The sequence below is a fragment of the Adiantum capillus-veneris genome, chromosome 1 (genome assembly GCF_014529385.1).
Source record: "Adiantum capillus-veneris isolate H3 chromosome 1, ASM1452938v2, whole genome shotgun sequence".
NCBI classification, from domain to species: Eukaryota; Viridiplantae; Streptophyta; class Polypodiopsida; order Polypodiales; family Pteridaceae; genus Adiantum; species Adiantum capillus-veneris.
The window spans coordinates 146497233-146514440 of record NC_140931.1 but is presented as its reverse complement, the minus strand read 5'-3'; the positions used below and the strand labels follow the sequence as shown (position 1 = coordinate 146514440).

At 47.0% G+C, this 17208-nt stretch overlaps 1 protein-coding gene across 4 annotated transcripts in view; it reads left to right on the top strand.

Annotated features, from left to right (window-relative positions):
- LOC147465753 (uncharacterized) overlaps positions 1-16697 on the top strand; it is a 101008-nt gene extending 84311 nt beyond the window's left edge. Inside the window, exons 6-10 of one of the 4 annotated variants that reach the window (XR_015189407.1) lie at positions 2467-2538; positions 2632-2733; positions 2917-3029; positions 14882-15243; positions 15509-16042. Coding sequence is in view for 3 of the 4 variants with exons in the window: in XM_086521600.1 (XP_086377726.1) it covers positions 2467-2538; positions 2632-2733; positions 2917-3029; positions 16646-16682 (324 nt within the window). In the remaining variant the exon portion in view is untranslated. Of the gene's footprint in view, positions 1-2466; positions 2539-2631; positions 2734-2916; positions 3030-14881; positions 15244-15508; positions 16043-16645 lie in introns of those variants that run through there. The other 3 variants (XM_086521600.1, XM_086521608.1, XM_086521611.1) reach the window with 3 other exon arrangements.
- The last annotated feature ends 511 nt before the right edge of the window (positions 16698-17208 follow it).

The window sequence follows — 17208 nt, the reverse complement described above, 5'->3', positions numbered from 1 at the left end:
CAATGCCACATACATGAACAAGGCACCTGTGGAGAAGAGAGATCATTGAGGTAGAAAGAGACAAGACATCTGAGAGAGAGAGAGAGAGAGAGAGAGAGAGAGAGAGAGAGAGAGAGCTGCTCATACAAGTGACCAAGGGTGGTCCACTCTGACATGCCCAATGGATAGAACTAAGGTACACTCAACCGCGACTGCTACCGACACTGCCACCTGCTCTTGCACACGAGACCACTGACACATTCTCCACATGGGCTGCTGTAGCCTCCTGAGAAAGCGAGGCTCTGGCGGTATCTCCTCCTAGCAAGAGAATTGATATGGAGAAAGAGGGAAACATGCCAGAGCATGGAACATCTCCTGTCAGGTGCTTGCACCTTTGCTGTGGTGCTCCGCATCTAGGTGATCACATCGTCTCTTTGTAGATGCTCTGAGAAGAAAAATGCAAGGGAGAATGTCCTTACTGCCCATCAACTATCTCTATACTGCCCTACTGCTGGGAAGCAAAAATGCTGGGGCTGGAGAAAACGCTAGGGCTGATTTGTAGCAAAAGCGCTGCCTGGCTGCCCATCTCCCTGCCCATCGTGCCCCCTACGGCTGCCCACTAGGGCGCCTTGCACCCAAGGGCTCTGCACTACTCTCCCCTAGTGCCTTGCCCTCTCCATATATAGCCCCATAAGTCTAGGTTGGCCAGCTGTCCACTAGCAACGATTGGAGAAAAATAAGGGAAATGCAGGAAAAAAGCACCAGTGGCCAATAAGGCCATGGGACAAATATGGCAAGGCTAGGAAAAATATTCCCAGCCTACAGGAGCTTGCCGGCCATGGAACCAAGCCAAAACCCAAGACTAAACATGGCTAAACACAACCCAACATGAGAAAACAACCTCATACTGGCTGGGCACGGCCACAAAACAGCCCTCACTCCCTAACACCTGTCCTTGGGAGAAACTGGGACTGCCGGCTGGACGAATCCAGAGAGATGCTTGAACTCTAATAGGAAGGGCAGCAGGTCAAAGGATCATGCTTGCTATTTGGGCTGGAAATCTACTTTCAAGGAGGCTATCAGATCAAAGAAGCGTGTTCACTTTGAGGATGGTCCCAATTCTTCTTCATCCTATAACAGTTCCAACAGTTCTTCTTCCTCTACTTCCAACGAGGATGAGAAGAAGTGGAAGAAGCGAAGAAAGAACAAGCAAAGCAAGTCGAAGAAAGGATAATCAAAGAGAAGTTTAGAAAGCACAAAAAGCAACCTGCGCTGCCTTTTGCTAGCCCTTGCCGTTACCAACACCTCCTTTGGCTACCTTTGTACCTGCCTTGTTGCTGTGCTGGGCTGCTTGTGCTGCCCTTTGCCGCCACTATTGGCGCTTACCGTACCGCCATCTGCTGACGACAGTATTGCAATGGGTGCCATCCTTCAAGGTATTGTATTGTTCACCTTGGAGTTCACCCATTGCCTCGACCAAGAACCTCGCTAACCCCTTCTTTGCCTTGTTACCTGTTTGCATGTAACCGGGTTGAGGTCCTACCAACTCGATTGGTCCTCTGAGACCTGTGTCAATGGCCCCAACCGCTCCTTGCTCGGTAGCAGAAACCACTTGAAGGGCTCCCCAATCCTGCTTTAGCCGGACTACAGCGAACCTTGCAAGCAAAGGTGCCCTAAACAGAGTTTCTTTTGCTGGTCCTCATGCTACTGCAAAAGATACTTGACCTCATGAATATCCCGGTATTCGCTTTTAGTGTGGCCTGCTTTGCGCATGTTTGTCTTCTTGTTTTCGGCTTTTCCTGTTTCCTTGTTTCTCACCTGCAACTTCTTGCTCTAGTTTGTGTGTGTGTGTGTGTGTGTGTGTGTGCGCGCGCGCGTGCGTGTGTTCTGTTCCAGAGTGGAGTTTGGATTTTCTTGCTTTGCTTTCATCGCGCTGTTGAGATTGGCTTTCGGGTGGGTGTATGTGCACGCGTGCGTGTGGGTGGGTAGGTGCAGTCTGTTTTTAGAACATGTTTCTTTCGTTTTATTTCCCTGTTTTCCTTTGGTTTTCTATTTCTTTCATTGTCTTCCTTGTCTTCTTTTGAAGGTTCTTGTGTTGTTTGCCCTGGCTGTTGGTTTTGATGGCTTGTTGCTCTGCTCTCTACTTGCTCTACCATGTTTCTACGACAAGATTTCACATGGTCGTTGTCGTCAGAGCCTCCTTCATTGTCTTCTTGGAGTTCCCTCCCTAGCTCTGATATTCAGGATCCACCCGAGCGGGCCGTTTTGGGGGTGAGGGGGGGTGTGAGGGATTGTTTTGTGTTCTTAGCATCCCACGATGTACAATTTCTGTGTAAATGGCATCGGTGGTTGCTTTTTCATAGTAGAGGCTAGCCAGTCTAGCCAGCCTCGTGGAAGCAGAGAAACAAGATAAGTTTGTTCGTATTTTTCCCACTTGTAGAGAGACTGGTGTCTTTGAGTTTTACTGATTTATTCTTGCCACTGCAGGTTCGAAGCACAGGGGCCATGGGCTTTGTTTTTTTAACATCATGGCTGATTAGAGAAAACCTGCTCGTTTTGGTGAGATAAAATGGTTACAAATCATTTATTACTTGTACCATTAGAGCTAGAAAGAGCAAGGAATTTTCAGGAAGATTTCTGAACTGTTTGCAGATTACTATCAATGCTCATGCATCTATATCACTTTTGCTAGCAACAATGGGAATCAACTTTGTTCCTTCCATGGGAAGCATTTACTTTATATTTGGCACCCTGGTATGCTTTCTTTTAAAGGGGGCTTTTTGTTGTAATTCAGACTCGTTCTTGCGGTCACTGGATGCATAAGCCCCATTGGCCTCAAAATTGACTGCCTTATAAACATTGCTGTTTGCTTTTGTTTACGGATGTTGTAAGGCGTCTTTTGAAATTCTAACAATACATGTTTAACTGTATCTGTAGGTGCTATTGAATTGTGGCTCTTTTGTCTTGATTCTGCATCTTCTTTATGCCATATTCTTGAAGAGGCTGGAACTCAACTCACCACTGGTTTTCCCTGCTTGGCTCAAAGCCTTGTAAGAAACACATCCATATCACAACTTATTTTTTGTATTTTACTGCCATGAATGTTTCCACTTGCTTCAAATCCTGAATTCAAACTTCAGATAGTCCAGCTGCAGGATTATGACGGTACGGTAAGAGCTAAAACTTACTCTCTAGTTCTGTTCTGTCTTTGGTTAGGAGGATACGTGAAGAACCTTTTTCTAGAAGTTCCTGTGAGCAGGCGCCTACCAGCATTCTTCTTGTTTAGCTTCTAGGCTCTTCAATAGCACTCTAGCTAGTGGTGGTCGTCCTTACAAATGAGGCCTAGGATTTCCTTGTAGAGGTTACTTGTTTGCACTGACTTCTATGCAAACACTGGGCGCACCAAGGCCTGATAAAAATCCCCACGACTCAACAGAAAAATGCAATATATGGAATCATAAAGTGACGCTCGCTGATGCCCTCGCCCAACCCCCCCTGCGCACGCTCTGCCCCCCTCCCCCTCTCTCGCCATCGCTCTCCCCCCCCAGCCCCTCGCGCTGCCCTGCCCGCCCACTGCCTGCAATCAGCACCAGCGTGCAGTCAGCCCTCAGCGTGTCCGCCCCAGCCCGCCATGCCTCAGCCCCCTCCCGCTGCGCCTCAGCCCGCCCACCCGCCCAGCCTCGCACTCCTGTTCTTTCCGCATCGCAACCCCCACCCCCTCCTCCCTGGTCTTGCTCGGGTGAATTCGTCAGCACTGATGACGTGCTCGGCCAGCAGAGGGCCACCTCTCGTCATCGTCATTTTGCCCTTTCTCCGCGGCAGCAGACACTAATGGAGGCTCATGCTCCACCTCAGAGGGACTCTCAGGAAGCCCCCTCGCCTAACCCCGCAGAGCCTACCATCCAACTTGCTCTTTCGCCGACAGAGCAAGCGAGCCTTGCAACAAAGGTGAAACGCATGCAGGCGACTTCTGTCATCTGCAAGATTCTCGGCACTAGACCCAACAAAGGAGAGGTGCACGATCTTCTCCAGGCCCGCCTTCTCGCCGAGCTGGGCAAGATCTTGGATGTTCAGTTCCTCGGACGCGGCTACTATCAGATAGAGTTCGAGACCTCGGAGATGGCGTCCAAGGTCATTGCGACGAGTCCCTTGGCCATCAGAGTAGTTCGAGCCCACTTTCGACAGTGGAGGCATAGTTTCGATCCAGCTACAGATGTTCTGGTAGAGGAGGCAGACCTTCCCATCTCCGTCTGCTTTCCCGGTTTGAGGAGGGAGTACCTGCCACTCTTGTTCAGGATAGGCTCAGAGATTAGGACTGTCTTGGAGACACCTCGCACGGCAGCCTCTGTAGCTACCAAGGCGGCCGGCATCCCCATAGTACGTGTTTTGGTTCGGGACATCCATACTCTCCTGAAGGTCATCCTACTACCTAGGGTGAGTTGGGGTTGGTTCCGTCAGAGTGTGGAGTGTTCGGGCCTCCCGAATGAGTGTTTCATTTGTAGACAGATGGGCCATTTGGCAAAGGTCTGTCCTCGCAGGAGACCTCGACCCACAGCGCAGGCGCAGCCTCCCAAGGCTGAGCATGCCCCAGACACATAGGATGCACAGGCTGGTACCTCGACTGAGACGAGCGATCAGACATTTGACGGTTTGCAGCAGGTGGCTGGCCGCCGTTGCGACAGGGGAGGGCTCATTCCACTGCTCCCCCTAGTGGCCGACCTTCTGCAGCTTAGCAGCATTGGGTTCCGATTGGGAACCGTTTTGACCCCCTTCAGCAGGACCCGCTTGAGGAGGCCCCGTCCTCTTCAGTTCCTCCACCTCCACCTCCACCTCCACCTTCTCCTCCCTCAGACGCTGCCGCTCCGCCTCCCGTCCCCCTCCCCCACCTCCACCTCCGCCTCCCGTTCCCCCTTTCTCCTCGATGGGGCCCACAGCCTCATCTCCCACCCCTCCTTCACTCCTTAGACGCAGGGGACTGGACACGCGTTTGCCGCGAGGCGATCTCTTTGTAGTGCTTTTGCCACGAGCTACGTGGCTCGAGAGGGAATTCCCTACCAGAGGCCACCTTTTTTGGTACAAACTTCTCCTTTTGCAATAGTCCCTAGAGGTTTGACTTGCTTTGACATTCGCAGACGTTGTGACTTCTTCGACTACAGCTTCTCACGGTTCCTGGGTGACTCTTCTCCTGACTTGGAGGAGGCTTGCTTTCGAGTCCACGCCCTCTCTCTAGCAGCTAAAGGCATTGAGGCTTTGGACACAGCGGTGGGTTTCTCCTTTCCGCTGTGCGGCAGGGATTCCACAGAGTGGACCCAACACACTGTTCTTGACTGGCTCCAACTTCAAGCTACTGAGTTCTCACACCACACAGGGTGACTTAGGAGTGACAGATTTGGTGCAGACACTTTGGCCTCTTGCCAAGTTGAGCGGTGACGCCTCCGGATGCAGCAGGTTACAGACACTTTGTGGTGCATTTGTTTGCTGACACTCAAAACCCTCCTTGTTATGTATTTGTACATGAGGATTCTTGGACGGAGGATGTAGCCCTTCTTGGTGCACGCTCGGCTCGGGCCTAGGCGGGACAGTCCTCCTTTCACACTTGTCTAGAGGTTGTTCGGATGCGGATTACTCCCCATCCAAACCGGCCTCAAAGAAAGCGAGGTTGGTTGTTGTGGCAGCATCTGTTTGCTCTCATTGACTCCATGAGGATCATCTCATGGAATGTGCAACGATTAGGAGGGCCCCAATTTCAGCATCAAGAGGGGTCGGCTGCGCCAGGAGCTTCAGAGATGCCTTGTGGGTGGTGAAATTGACATTCTTATGCTACAGGAGCATCATCTTTGTGAGAGCCGCATTAGACGATGTGGTCAGATTTTGTGTGGTCGTTATGAGACTTTTTGGTCAGCTGCATTTGGACCTGGAGGCATCCAGGGAGGGGTATGTATGACTATTGCGGATTCTTTGCAGCAGGCCATTGTTGGCAGAGGGATTATTGTGCCAGGCAAGGCTCAGTGGATCACTATGCAGGTTTAGGGTTGCCTCGTGGGCTTCCTGAAAATCTATGCGCCCAATGTGGCGAGTGCACGTGCAGAGTTTTGGTCTCATATTGTTCAGTCTCTGCCGCAGGCAGAGCAATGGTGCACTGGGGGTGACTTCAACATGTTGGCGGACCCCTCTGACGGGATTGGAGGTAGCCATACTACTGTGCATGGAGTTGAGTTGGCAGCTTGGGAGAGGTTTTGTATGACTTTGCAGGTTGCAAGTATGTGGCAGCATTCTAGCTTTGTGAGGCCCCCAGACAACCTGGCCTTCTCTCATTCGGACCGTAGAGTGGGAGGAGTGAATTTGTCTCGGATAGATCGTTTCTACACTAGTGACCACTTATATGACTTGGGTGGGACAGTTTGCATTCTGACTGGGACTTCCTTTTCGGACCATGCACTAGTGAGGAGATAGATAGAGAAGGGGGCTTACGATGCTACGCATCCCTGAGAGGGTCTTGCTAGACTCTGCGCTCAGAGAGCGAGTGGTGGCTCTCTGGATAGAGAGCTTAGACATGCATGACTCTCCTGCTGACAGAGTGGCCTCTAGACTTGCTCAACTTAGTCGGCTCTTTCTTCAGGAGTCCTCGGCCCGCCTGGCTGCAGCGAGAGAGGAGGAGCAGCGTCTTTGATGGGGCGTTGCTTCCTTGCAGAGGATGCAGGAGCAGCATCCAGACAATCCTTGGTTGGAGGAGCAGTTGCAGCAGGCTCGCCAGGAGCTTGCTAGCACAGAGTGGCGCCCTGAGTTTGCTTTCCATCGACAGGCAGTGAGACCCCGGCATACGCATGCCAAGGTCAGCCAGTTGAGGAGGCCCGACGGGTCAGCTGATTTGGAGCCTGAGGACATGTGAGTAGTTGCTACTGACTTTTACCGTGACGTGCTTTCAACAGAGCCTCAGTCAAAGCGTCAGGATGCGTGCAGAGAGCAAGATTGGGCACAGATGCCTTGTCTTGTGACTGAGGAGATGCGCCAGAGGCTTGAGCTGCCTCTTTAGCTATAGGAGCTTCACGTGGCCCTCAGAGAACTTCCCCGTGGTAGCTGTCCAGGAGGGGATGGTTTGACTCAGTTTTTTCTTAGAGTACTGGGACCTGCTTGGCTCAGATCTCTGCAACGCTTTTCAGTACATCCTACACACAAGAGAGATGCCTGACAGCATGAGTGAGGGTCTGGTTTACCTCATTTCCAAGGAAGGTGGCTCCTTGGATGAGATTCGACAGTGGAGGCCCATCAGCATCCTCAACTCAGCCTACAAAATTCTTGCCAAGGCTCTGAGTTTGAGGATTCAGCCATTTCTAGAGAGCATTATACATGGGCACATACTGGTTTTGTCAAGGAGTGTAGTATCCTTGAAAACATCTTTACGTTTTGGGAGGCTTCTGCCCTCGCTCGCCTATGTGGTGAGGATCTGGTGATACTTCTTCTCGATTTTGAGAAGGCCTATGATAGAGTTGATTGGGACTTTTTGGGGGGCACTCTATGCAGGATGGGCTTCTCAGATGCTTGGATCAGAGGCGTGTTAGCTCTTTACAGACGGGCACACAATCAAGTGCTGTTGGCAGGTGGTAGAGGAGATCACTTCATGCTCACACGTTCGGTCAGACAGAGCTGCCCTCTTGCCCCCTTTCTCTTTCTGTTCTATGCTGAGGTGATGATGAGCAGATTTTTGGTTTCCCAGCAGGTTGGTCTACGTGGTTTAGCGCTCCCTATTCGGGGCGTGTAACAGACTTGGACACTCCAAGTCAAGAATCTATTGCGACATCACCAAATAACCACTTCAAAACAGTTCACAGTTCACAATTGATTTACACTGGCCCGGCGGAGTCCGTGCCTAGAGATATTGGCCCCAAAGACTGGCGCCGCTTTTGGTATTTCTTTTGTATTAATCTGAGTTCAAAGTACAAGAGTGGTTGGGTCTCACTCAGACTCTACGTCTAGATGCTCTGTAGAGTGGGAGCCCAAACCACTTATTTATTTACAAGGGATGCCAAAAGCAGAACCCCAAAAGCTTAGAATCAGAAGCCTAAAAATAACAGCAAAGGCTCTTTCTCTTACAAGCTCTCTTGAGCCAATTAAAAAGAAAGCAAAAGCTTCTTTCTCTCTCCCATCCATTGCGTAGATAAAAGCAATGTCAAAAAGTTGCCTCAATAGCCCGCAAATTCCGCCGCAAATTCCGGACGTTCGTATTGTTGCCACGTGTCATGATCAGAGTTAGGGTTTCGGCAGTGTAGGGTTTTTGGCAACAGAATGAGGGTTTGCAAGTTTTAGGGTTAGGGTTTCCAGAATTAGGGTTTGCAGGTTTTTAGGGTTAGGGTTTTTGCAGACAGGTAGCCACGTCATCACTTTGTGACATACCCCCCTCTTGAAAGCATTATAATCGCCCTCGATTACGTCTGCAAAACAGATAGAGGCCATAAACCGTCTTAGCAGACACTGACTGTTAGTACCTACGCACTAGGAACACACATCTAGCACATGTACCAATCGACAGTCACATCACACGACATCACAGGACATCACGAGACATCACATGACATTCAACATTCATCCAGATCTTAGATCATGATTTATCGGCAATGTAGCTAGCAATCGCATCTAGATCCAATCGGGACCTCATCGATGTCCGATTGACTAATCCCTATTGCAACCATGTCTATTCGAGATCAAGTAGACCAAAATGCTGCAATCATTTCGTCTATCAGTTCCAGCACTTAAAAACAAGTCAAGAACAAATTAGTTTCATATTCAGGAATTCCATTTCATAAAGTCATCAGCAGAATACTGTCAGCTCTCAGTATCCCTGAAGCTCAAAGAGACATCAGTTACTCTAGTATCAAAATCGAGGCATCTGTTGACAAAGGAGCGGAGTAATTCCCCTCTTGTGCATCCCACTACACCAGATCTCCGGCCAAGCTGAATTTTGGGTTCCATTTGGAGTAGACTATGCTAAACCAAAAGCTTTGAGGTAAAGTTTCACAATCTGAGGAATATCTGCTAGGTCCATCTCGCATCCAATGCAGGATAGTTCTTGAATTTAACCAAGAACCGCCTTCGGACTTTACCTTTATTCTTCGTATCCTTATGTGCCAAAATCTGTTCAGGAACAAGGATCTCCTCGTTTTCTTCCACTTTGGGTTGCTCATCAGGCTCCCCCTCATCAGGCACATCACCTTTAAAAGGTCTCAACAGACTCACATGGAATGCATTGTGAATCCTCCAAGTGTCAGGCAGTTTCAGTCGGAAGGAGACATCATTGATCTTTTCGGATATCTGGAAAGGTCTAAAGCTTTGGAAAAAGCCTCTCCTTTCTCTTTTTATTTCTCAGGCGTGCCTTCTCAAAACGTAAAAGCACCCAATCTCCTCCTTCAATTTCAAATCGCGACGATGGCGATCTGCTGCCTTTTTTCTGTCGTTCTTGAGATTTTTGCAAAGCCTCGTGGACTTTGGCAAAAGCCGTATCTAGTCGCGTGTGTATTCATCCGCTCCAAAAATCTTATCTTTTGTGCTTAGGAAGGGTGGAACCTTCGCAGCACCTTCAACAATCTCAAATGGCGCCTTCCCCGTTGAAGAGTGTATCGTGTTATTGTAGGCAAATTCCACCAAAGGTAAATACTTTTCCCATTGAGTCTTCTGATCCGAGATATGAGACTTCAATAAATCTAAAACCACTGAATTGGCAATCTCAGATTTCCCATCAGTCTGCGGGTGGAACGATGACGAGAACTGCAACAACGTACCAATGTTCTCCCAAATTGCCTTCCAAAACAAACTCGTAAATCTGGGGTTCCTGTCAGAGACAATCGTCTCAAGCATGCCGTGTAATCTGAAAATCTGGGCCACAAACAGTCTCGCTAAGGGATCCGGCTTGACTAATTTCTTCACTGGAATGAAATGAGCCTGCTTGCTAAATCTGTCAATAACAGTCCAGATACCATCGTGACCACCCGGAATTCTCGGGAGATCAAAAATGAAATCCATTGCAATACTTTCCCACGGGCGGGTGGGTATGTGCAAAGGTTGTAACAATCCCTGTGCCTTATGCCTGTCAAACTTGACCTTCTGGCATACCAAGCAACTGCGCACAAACTCTTCCACATCCTTCTTGAGTCTCGGCCAAAAGAAGTATCTCTCTACCCTTTTCATGGTGGTAGCAATGCCGCGATGACCCGTAAAAGATGGACAGTGGCATTCAGTCATAACCTTTTACCTCAATGGCTGTGTAACGCACAACATGGTTTTCCTCATCAAGTAGCCATCCCGAATGGAATATCCCGCTACTATCTTCCCATCCTGTATCCGTGTGAAAACGTCTGCAAAATCTGTATACTGGTCGACCATAGATGTATCGCGGAAATAGCCAGAATCAACGGCTTCCGAGACAAAGCATCTGCCACCACATTCTTCTGTCCCTGAACGTGGACAATTTGGAAGTGAAACTGTGACAAGATGTTTGCCCACCGTATTTGCTTTTCCGATAGCTGCTTCTGTGACAAGAAGTAGCGCAAACTCTGATGGTCTGTAAAGATAGTAAAATCCGCTCCGATTAGGTAGTGCCGCCACTGAGTAAGAGCATGGATAACCGCCAAAAGCTCTTTCTCATAAATCTGTGCTGTCATTTCCGGCCTTGAGAACAATCGAGTCTCGTAAGCAATGACATGGCCTTCTTGCATTAAGACCGCACCAAGACTACGACCACAAGCATCACAATATACTTCAAAAGACTTCTCCAAGTCCGGCAGAGTCAAAACTGGTCCCGTAGTCAAGTTCTCTTTCAATGTCTGAAAGGCAGTCACCTCTGTGGGTCCCCACGAGAAAGGGACTCCTTTCTGTGTTAAGATATGCAAAGAGGAAGCAACCTCTGCAAACTTTCGAATGAACCACCTGTAGTACGAACACAGTCCCAAGAAGCTTCTAACTTCATGGACATTCTTCAAATCGGGCCAACCACGGATAGTCTCTATCTTGGCCAGATCCATTTGCACTCTTGCTGCTGACACAATGTGTCCCAAAAAGTGTATCTCTAGTAGGAAAAATTTACTTTTCTTTGCATTAATCACTAACTTGTGATCTCGTAATGCCCGAAAGACCTGAAGCAGATGATCTCTATGTTCTGCCTCATTCTTGGAGAAAACAATGATATTGTCAAAGAAAGTGCCAACGAATAGCCTGTACTCTCGAAAAATCCTGTCCATCATCCGATTAAATGTCACAAGAGCATTGGTTAAGCCAAAAGGCATTGCCAAAAACTCAAATAACCCAAAAGTCGTCCGAAAAGTTGTCTTGTAGACGTCTCTCGACGCGATTCTGATCTGATGATATCTACTGTTCAAATCAATCCTGCTAAAGCACGAGGATCCCTGTAATCTGTCGAGTATATCATCGATCCTATGAATCAGGAATCTGTTCTTGATGGTGATTTTGTTGAGAGCTCTTTAATCGATGCACATTCTCCAAGATCTGTCTTTCTTCAAAACCAACAACACCGCAGAGCAATATGGTGAAGTACTAGGCTAGACAAGACCCTTTTCCAAGAGGTCTTTGTCACAAGACGGGCACCACGTTCCAATAGAAAAGAAGAAACTGAACAAACTTTTAACACTTCAATAACAACTGAACCAAAGAGAGATACGACACACGACACGGAGTGGCGGAATTTCACACCAGAGAGTATTGGCCCCAAACCTTGGCGCCCCTTTCGGTATTTCTTTATATTGCATCAACACAGTACAAGTCGTTACTCCAGACTTTGCACCTTCTCTAGGAAGCCTATTAGAGAATGAGCCCTAGCCTCATATTTAAAGTCCCTTGGCCTAAAAAGCAGTTACAGTAAAAAGCCTTTAAAACTCAAAAGCTTTTGGTCCAAAAAGCAATGCCAAAAGCTGCCAGCATAATTTACGAAAGTCCGTACAGCTTGCCACATCATCAGCCAGCGCAAAACGTGGAAATCCGTACAGCCTGCCACGTTATCATGCCAACGCATTTTCGGAAATCTACCACGTCATCAGTTTTTGCGTGTGTGTTGGTCCTGCTTTATTTTAATCCTTCATGTCACTTGAGGCCCCATCGAACGGGGTCCCCATAAGTTGATAGGACTTCTTCTTTTGTTACTTGTTCTTCTTAGGGTTTAGGCCCCTTGGCCAACATCTGCAAGTCAAAGCTACAAGAAATCCTCCTCCCATGTGCTTTGTCCTTCTCAATGATTGCTCTAAGCATGCATATATGATCAAGTGTAGAGAATCCCCTCTTGAATCGAGCCTGTCTTGAAGCGCATACACCCTCTCTCTATGCCTATCTGCCCAATTGCTAAGTATAGATGCATATTTCTTGGCCAATGAGTGGCCAATCATGATAATGTGATAGTTAGTTGGCAAGGTCGGATCTCCAGACTTGGGTAGTGGTACAATCATAGACGTACTCCATGTGTCAGGAAACCCCTCACATGGCCCTACTGAACATGAAGGCCAACAAACCATCAATATGATCTCTAGCATGTATTTGCCACAATCCCATTATGATCCTGTGCCCTCCCTATGTGCAATTTGTCAATGGCTCGTCTCACCATCTCTGCTGTGAAGAAAGTAGAAGTGAGAGGACAGGGCTCCGGTGGGTCTAGCAATGGTGATTGATTTGCTACTATGTATAGACAGGATGCATATTTGTCCATATCTATGTAGAAATAATGACTGGAGAGGGTGAGTAGAGTCTTGGTTCAAGAGTATCTCTGATAAATATCTCTCTTAAGCTGAGCTAAGAAAGATCTCTTCTTTCACCGTACAAGTCGTCGGAAGAGTATACATCTGCCCATGTGTGATCTCTTCCAAAGCCACCTCTCTCTGTAGTATGCACTCGTCCTGTACAAGGCCATGATCCTCCGTATGAGCTCTACTGGCACCTTCAGCTCTTGCAATCTGTGCATTAATCTGCCCCTCGGAATTGTACCAAAAGCTTTGTGGAAATCCACAAAGTGACAATAAAGAAAGAAAGAAAGAAATTTTAACGTCTATAAAAAGGCCAAATCATTAAATCTGCCCTCCTCAATAATAGCTCGTAGTGTGAGAATGTGATCTAGGACTCTTGAAACGAGCTTGGCCTGAAGCTCGGATGCCCTCTCTTTTTGCCCATTTTCTCAGCTCATGCTGAATGATGGATATATATAATCTGGCTAGTGTGTGTTCAATCATGATAGTGTGGTAATTCCCAAGCAAAGTAGGGTCCCCAGATTTGAAAATAGGTGCAATCGTGGACACGCTCCTAAGTATTAGGGAAAACCCTGACACATAGCTCTATCAAACATCAATGCAAGAAGATCAGCCAAAAGATCCTTCGCATGTATAAAATCTACCAAGCAATCATGGTCATATGCTCTTCCAGTCCTCATCCTATCAATACCCTTCTTTACCAACTCTGCAGTAAAGAAAGTGGAAGTGTGGTGGGCATGTGATGGGTCTGGCAATAACTGCTAGGCCGGGGCCATGGAGAGAGATAGCATATTCACCCGATATGTCTGTAGATGTAATAGCTAGTGCAAGGGAGTGCTCGTGAAACAATCTCTAAACCTCACTTGAGTCTTGGCTCAAGGTAATTGATATAATTCTGAGTTAGGTAAGCTCTCTTCTTTCGTCACGCAAGGCGCTGGAAGGTAATCCGTGGCTGTCTGTGAGTAATGAGCACCTCCCTCTGTAGTCCTGACTCTCGTCTCTCTATACTCCTCATCATACCTATTGTTTATGGGTCATCTTCCCAGAACGAGGTCTCTCTGAATGGTGGCTATGTGGGAAGGCCTGTGCCGCCACATCATGTAGCGTGTCTGTCAGAACCTGTATGAGCTCATGAAGAGGGCGCCCTAGATCCTGCACGTAGAGGTGCATGTATATCTCATCAATATAGGCAGTCTGTCTCCCTCGTAAATGTATAGCGAGTGTGGGTGCCTGCAACGTGCATCTATACAGTGAGAGAATATAAGCGAAAAAGTCAGGACAGCGTGATCGACTACCACCCTAATTGGTCTAGGGCCCACCACAAAATCATCAATACATGGAATGAAATTGGGTGTAGTTGATCATAATCCAATGTACTAGCTCCATGACGATGAGGGAAACAAGTGAAATCACTCGACTCATGGAATCTCCCGATACCATTCTGGATGGCTAAACCATGTGCTCCCTAAGAAATCTGCCATACTCTGTCTGCTCTCTATCATGCGAGACCTCTGGCCACCTCACATCTCCGTAGGGGTGTCATAGAAGTCTGACTGGCACTGCGCTGACCTCGGGTTGAAATTTCCCAAAATCATGATATCACAATCTTTTAAAAATTCCCATATATTCTCATCCAAAATAGTAAATGGTGATTGCCCTCTGGGCGCCGCATAAGCTGACATACTAGGTGCAAAATAGCATATAACAATATATAGGTATCTGCCAATCTCTGGCCTCAGTCTCACCCACATTTATTTGTCATGATCATCTCTGTGAGCAATGTGTATCGTTGGCTGTAACTCCTCCCTGTAAAGTACAGCCACTCTGCCAGACTCTCGTCCTCTACTTGTCTCCTGTCTACTGGCCCACACCCATCTATAGCCACTAACATGTGGTAAACTATATCCAAGTGCATGATGTGTCTCCAAGTAAAATACAACACAAGAGAGGATGCATTGATGGGGTCTCAATCAAACCCTTTCAAGGGCCCCCTACACCTTCACATCTTGCTGGTGTGGTACTTGCTTTAGATTGCGAAAATAGAATTTACATAGATGCAATACTTTACTGCTAGACTCCACTCGACTCTACCCAAAGGAGGCGGTACCGCTGGTAACTCTTTCAAAGAAGTATCTCCAGGGGTAAATGGATGATGTTTTTTTATGCAGGTGAATTGCAACCACCATAGAACAACGTCACAGCCCTCTTGTGGCACGATAAGGCTGCAGAAGTAGAGGTTTGGAGCAACCAGCTTTCAGCCACGTAATCTAGGCGTTTGGCCTGCAACTAGGAGGAAGAAGGAAGTAGTCCCACGTCCTAGAGTTTTCAGGTCACCAGAGATTTTCTGCTAAGTAGTAGCCCAATCTAGCACTCCTACACCATCCCGAATCAGCCTTCGGAGGTGTGTTGCTGTAGGAGTTGCTTGGAGCCATCAGCTAGAGCAGTTTTGAGTCTCAGAGAGCAGACAGCTGGTGCCAAGTTATCATTTGGTTGGATCTACATCGATTGTTACCATTGCATGAACATGAAGGTATGATTCTTGTACACATCGTCTGTGCAATTCAGAAGCAAATACGACTCTGATAACCCTTGAGAGGGTTGGTGGGGACCCCATTGCGGTACACTATGTTTATAGGTAAATTTGGGTTTTATCTGTAGTGATCTAATTATTTGAGTATTGTTATGGCGTGAGGAGCAAGCATGTAAAACGCAATTTTGTTTGTCTTTATGAACATTAGGTTTGTAAACTGGAGTTCTGTAACTTACTCATGAGAGAGCTTATGTTCTGCATGTAGGTGATTCTCTTGTGTCCATTTAGGAGCTTGCAGTTAAAATTGCAGCAGATATAGCCAGCGCTGCTGCACAGGGCAATCATTGTTCAGCTTGCTAAAGTATTATTTGTGTTTTAACTACCTCAAACTTGAGGTGATATGGCTTGGCATTGCACTAGGCCACTTCGCGGGCGACCTTGTGCTTTCCCAAGAGCAAGTATCATGGCGTGGTTATGCTCAAGATTATGTGGAACCTTTAGAAAGAGGAATGGTCTATTGGCAACTCACTACTGGGTTCAAGCAAAAAGTAGCAGAACCCTTTCAAGAGAGATATTTAAAGTCGGAGTACAGAAGGCTGGTGTTTATGTCTGGAAATTTCCAGGCTTCAACTGTACGGTTGTTCCAGCTTTGCCTTTTAACTTCATGGACATAAAATCCATCAAGATCTTCATGTATTCAATGCTGGTTGACATTAAAATGTAGTGAGGGCTATCGTGTTGTAAAATATGTCATTAAATAAGCATCACGATCAAGAAAAGAGCTTTGTTTTAGGTGGCTTATTTCTTCAAAAGCGCTTTTTTCCTGTTGCTTAGGTTCTCATATACTCGCAATTTTTACTCAGCTAGAACTCCACAGAAATAAACAGCAAGGCAGTTCTTGAATTTTCGTGAGGTTTAAGGGCTAAGAGGAGATAGCAGAGGCCACTTTTTGTAATCGACGGGGGGAAAACTAGGTTTGCCTGGCCAGCGTCAAGCATGTAGGGAGATTCCTGATTAAGACCAGTCAGGGGAGTGTCTCTCTATCACAAAGGATGAGAGGTTCTCCTCCGCTTCAATTGGAGCAAGGTCGTCCAAGATCGGAGGGTGGAGACAATAGGGAGACTGAGTTTCAGCAAGAAGTTTTATGCCTCACATGTTTTCCATGGCATACATGTAATGCAGTGATTGTCAACCACAGAGTTCTTGGCAGAGTCATTGTCCCTACCTCCATTTCTTGCTTGCCTTGTCTTCTTGACATTCACTGGGTTTTAATTGAGTGCAATCACCAATGGTGCACTGGTAATTCGAATGGTAGGTCCTGATATTTTATATGATTTCACTTGTAGATTAAGGTTATGTTTCCAATGATCGGCAGTTTACTGACCTTGCCTATGTTGCATAGAAAGGAAGGCTATGTGGAGGGGGTGAATCTTTTCTAGCTAAAGACCAAAACGATGATGACTTCTTGATGTGAGTTCAGAATATAATGATTAGTTTGATGTCAATTAAATGTTTTCTTTGTTTCTCTTAAAGGAAGCATGATGGGATTTTTTAAGGATTCTTTCAAGCATTTAGGATGGAGTTCTCTCTTATATTCTATTTGAGAAGATACTAGGGTAAAACCGTTATTGGCCCGCTTACCCTCTGGATTTGGCTTTCCAAGATCGTGCTCTATGTCATTGCATAAATTTTTTGATTGATTGTTTCGTATTTGTGTGCATAAATGATTCGTTGGTAATCATTGTCAATCAATGATGTGGCGTAGTGACAAAGGGACTAGCCGAATGAGAGGCATATATGACATTTTAAATCAGATATAGTATTTGAGCTATGATAAATTATTTGGTCTTGCTCTTCACCGCCATGGTGCCATTCACCTTGGCATCTATTAGCCATATTTGCACGGGCAGAAATTTCCTTTTAGAAGTACTAGCTTTGCTTAGCCTTGCCAAATTCTGCAATGTA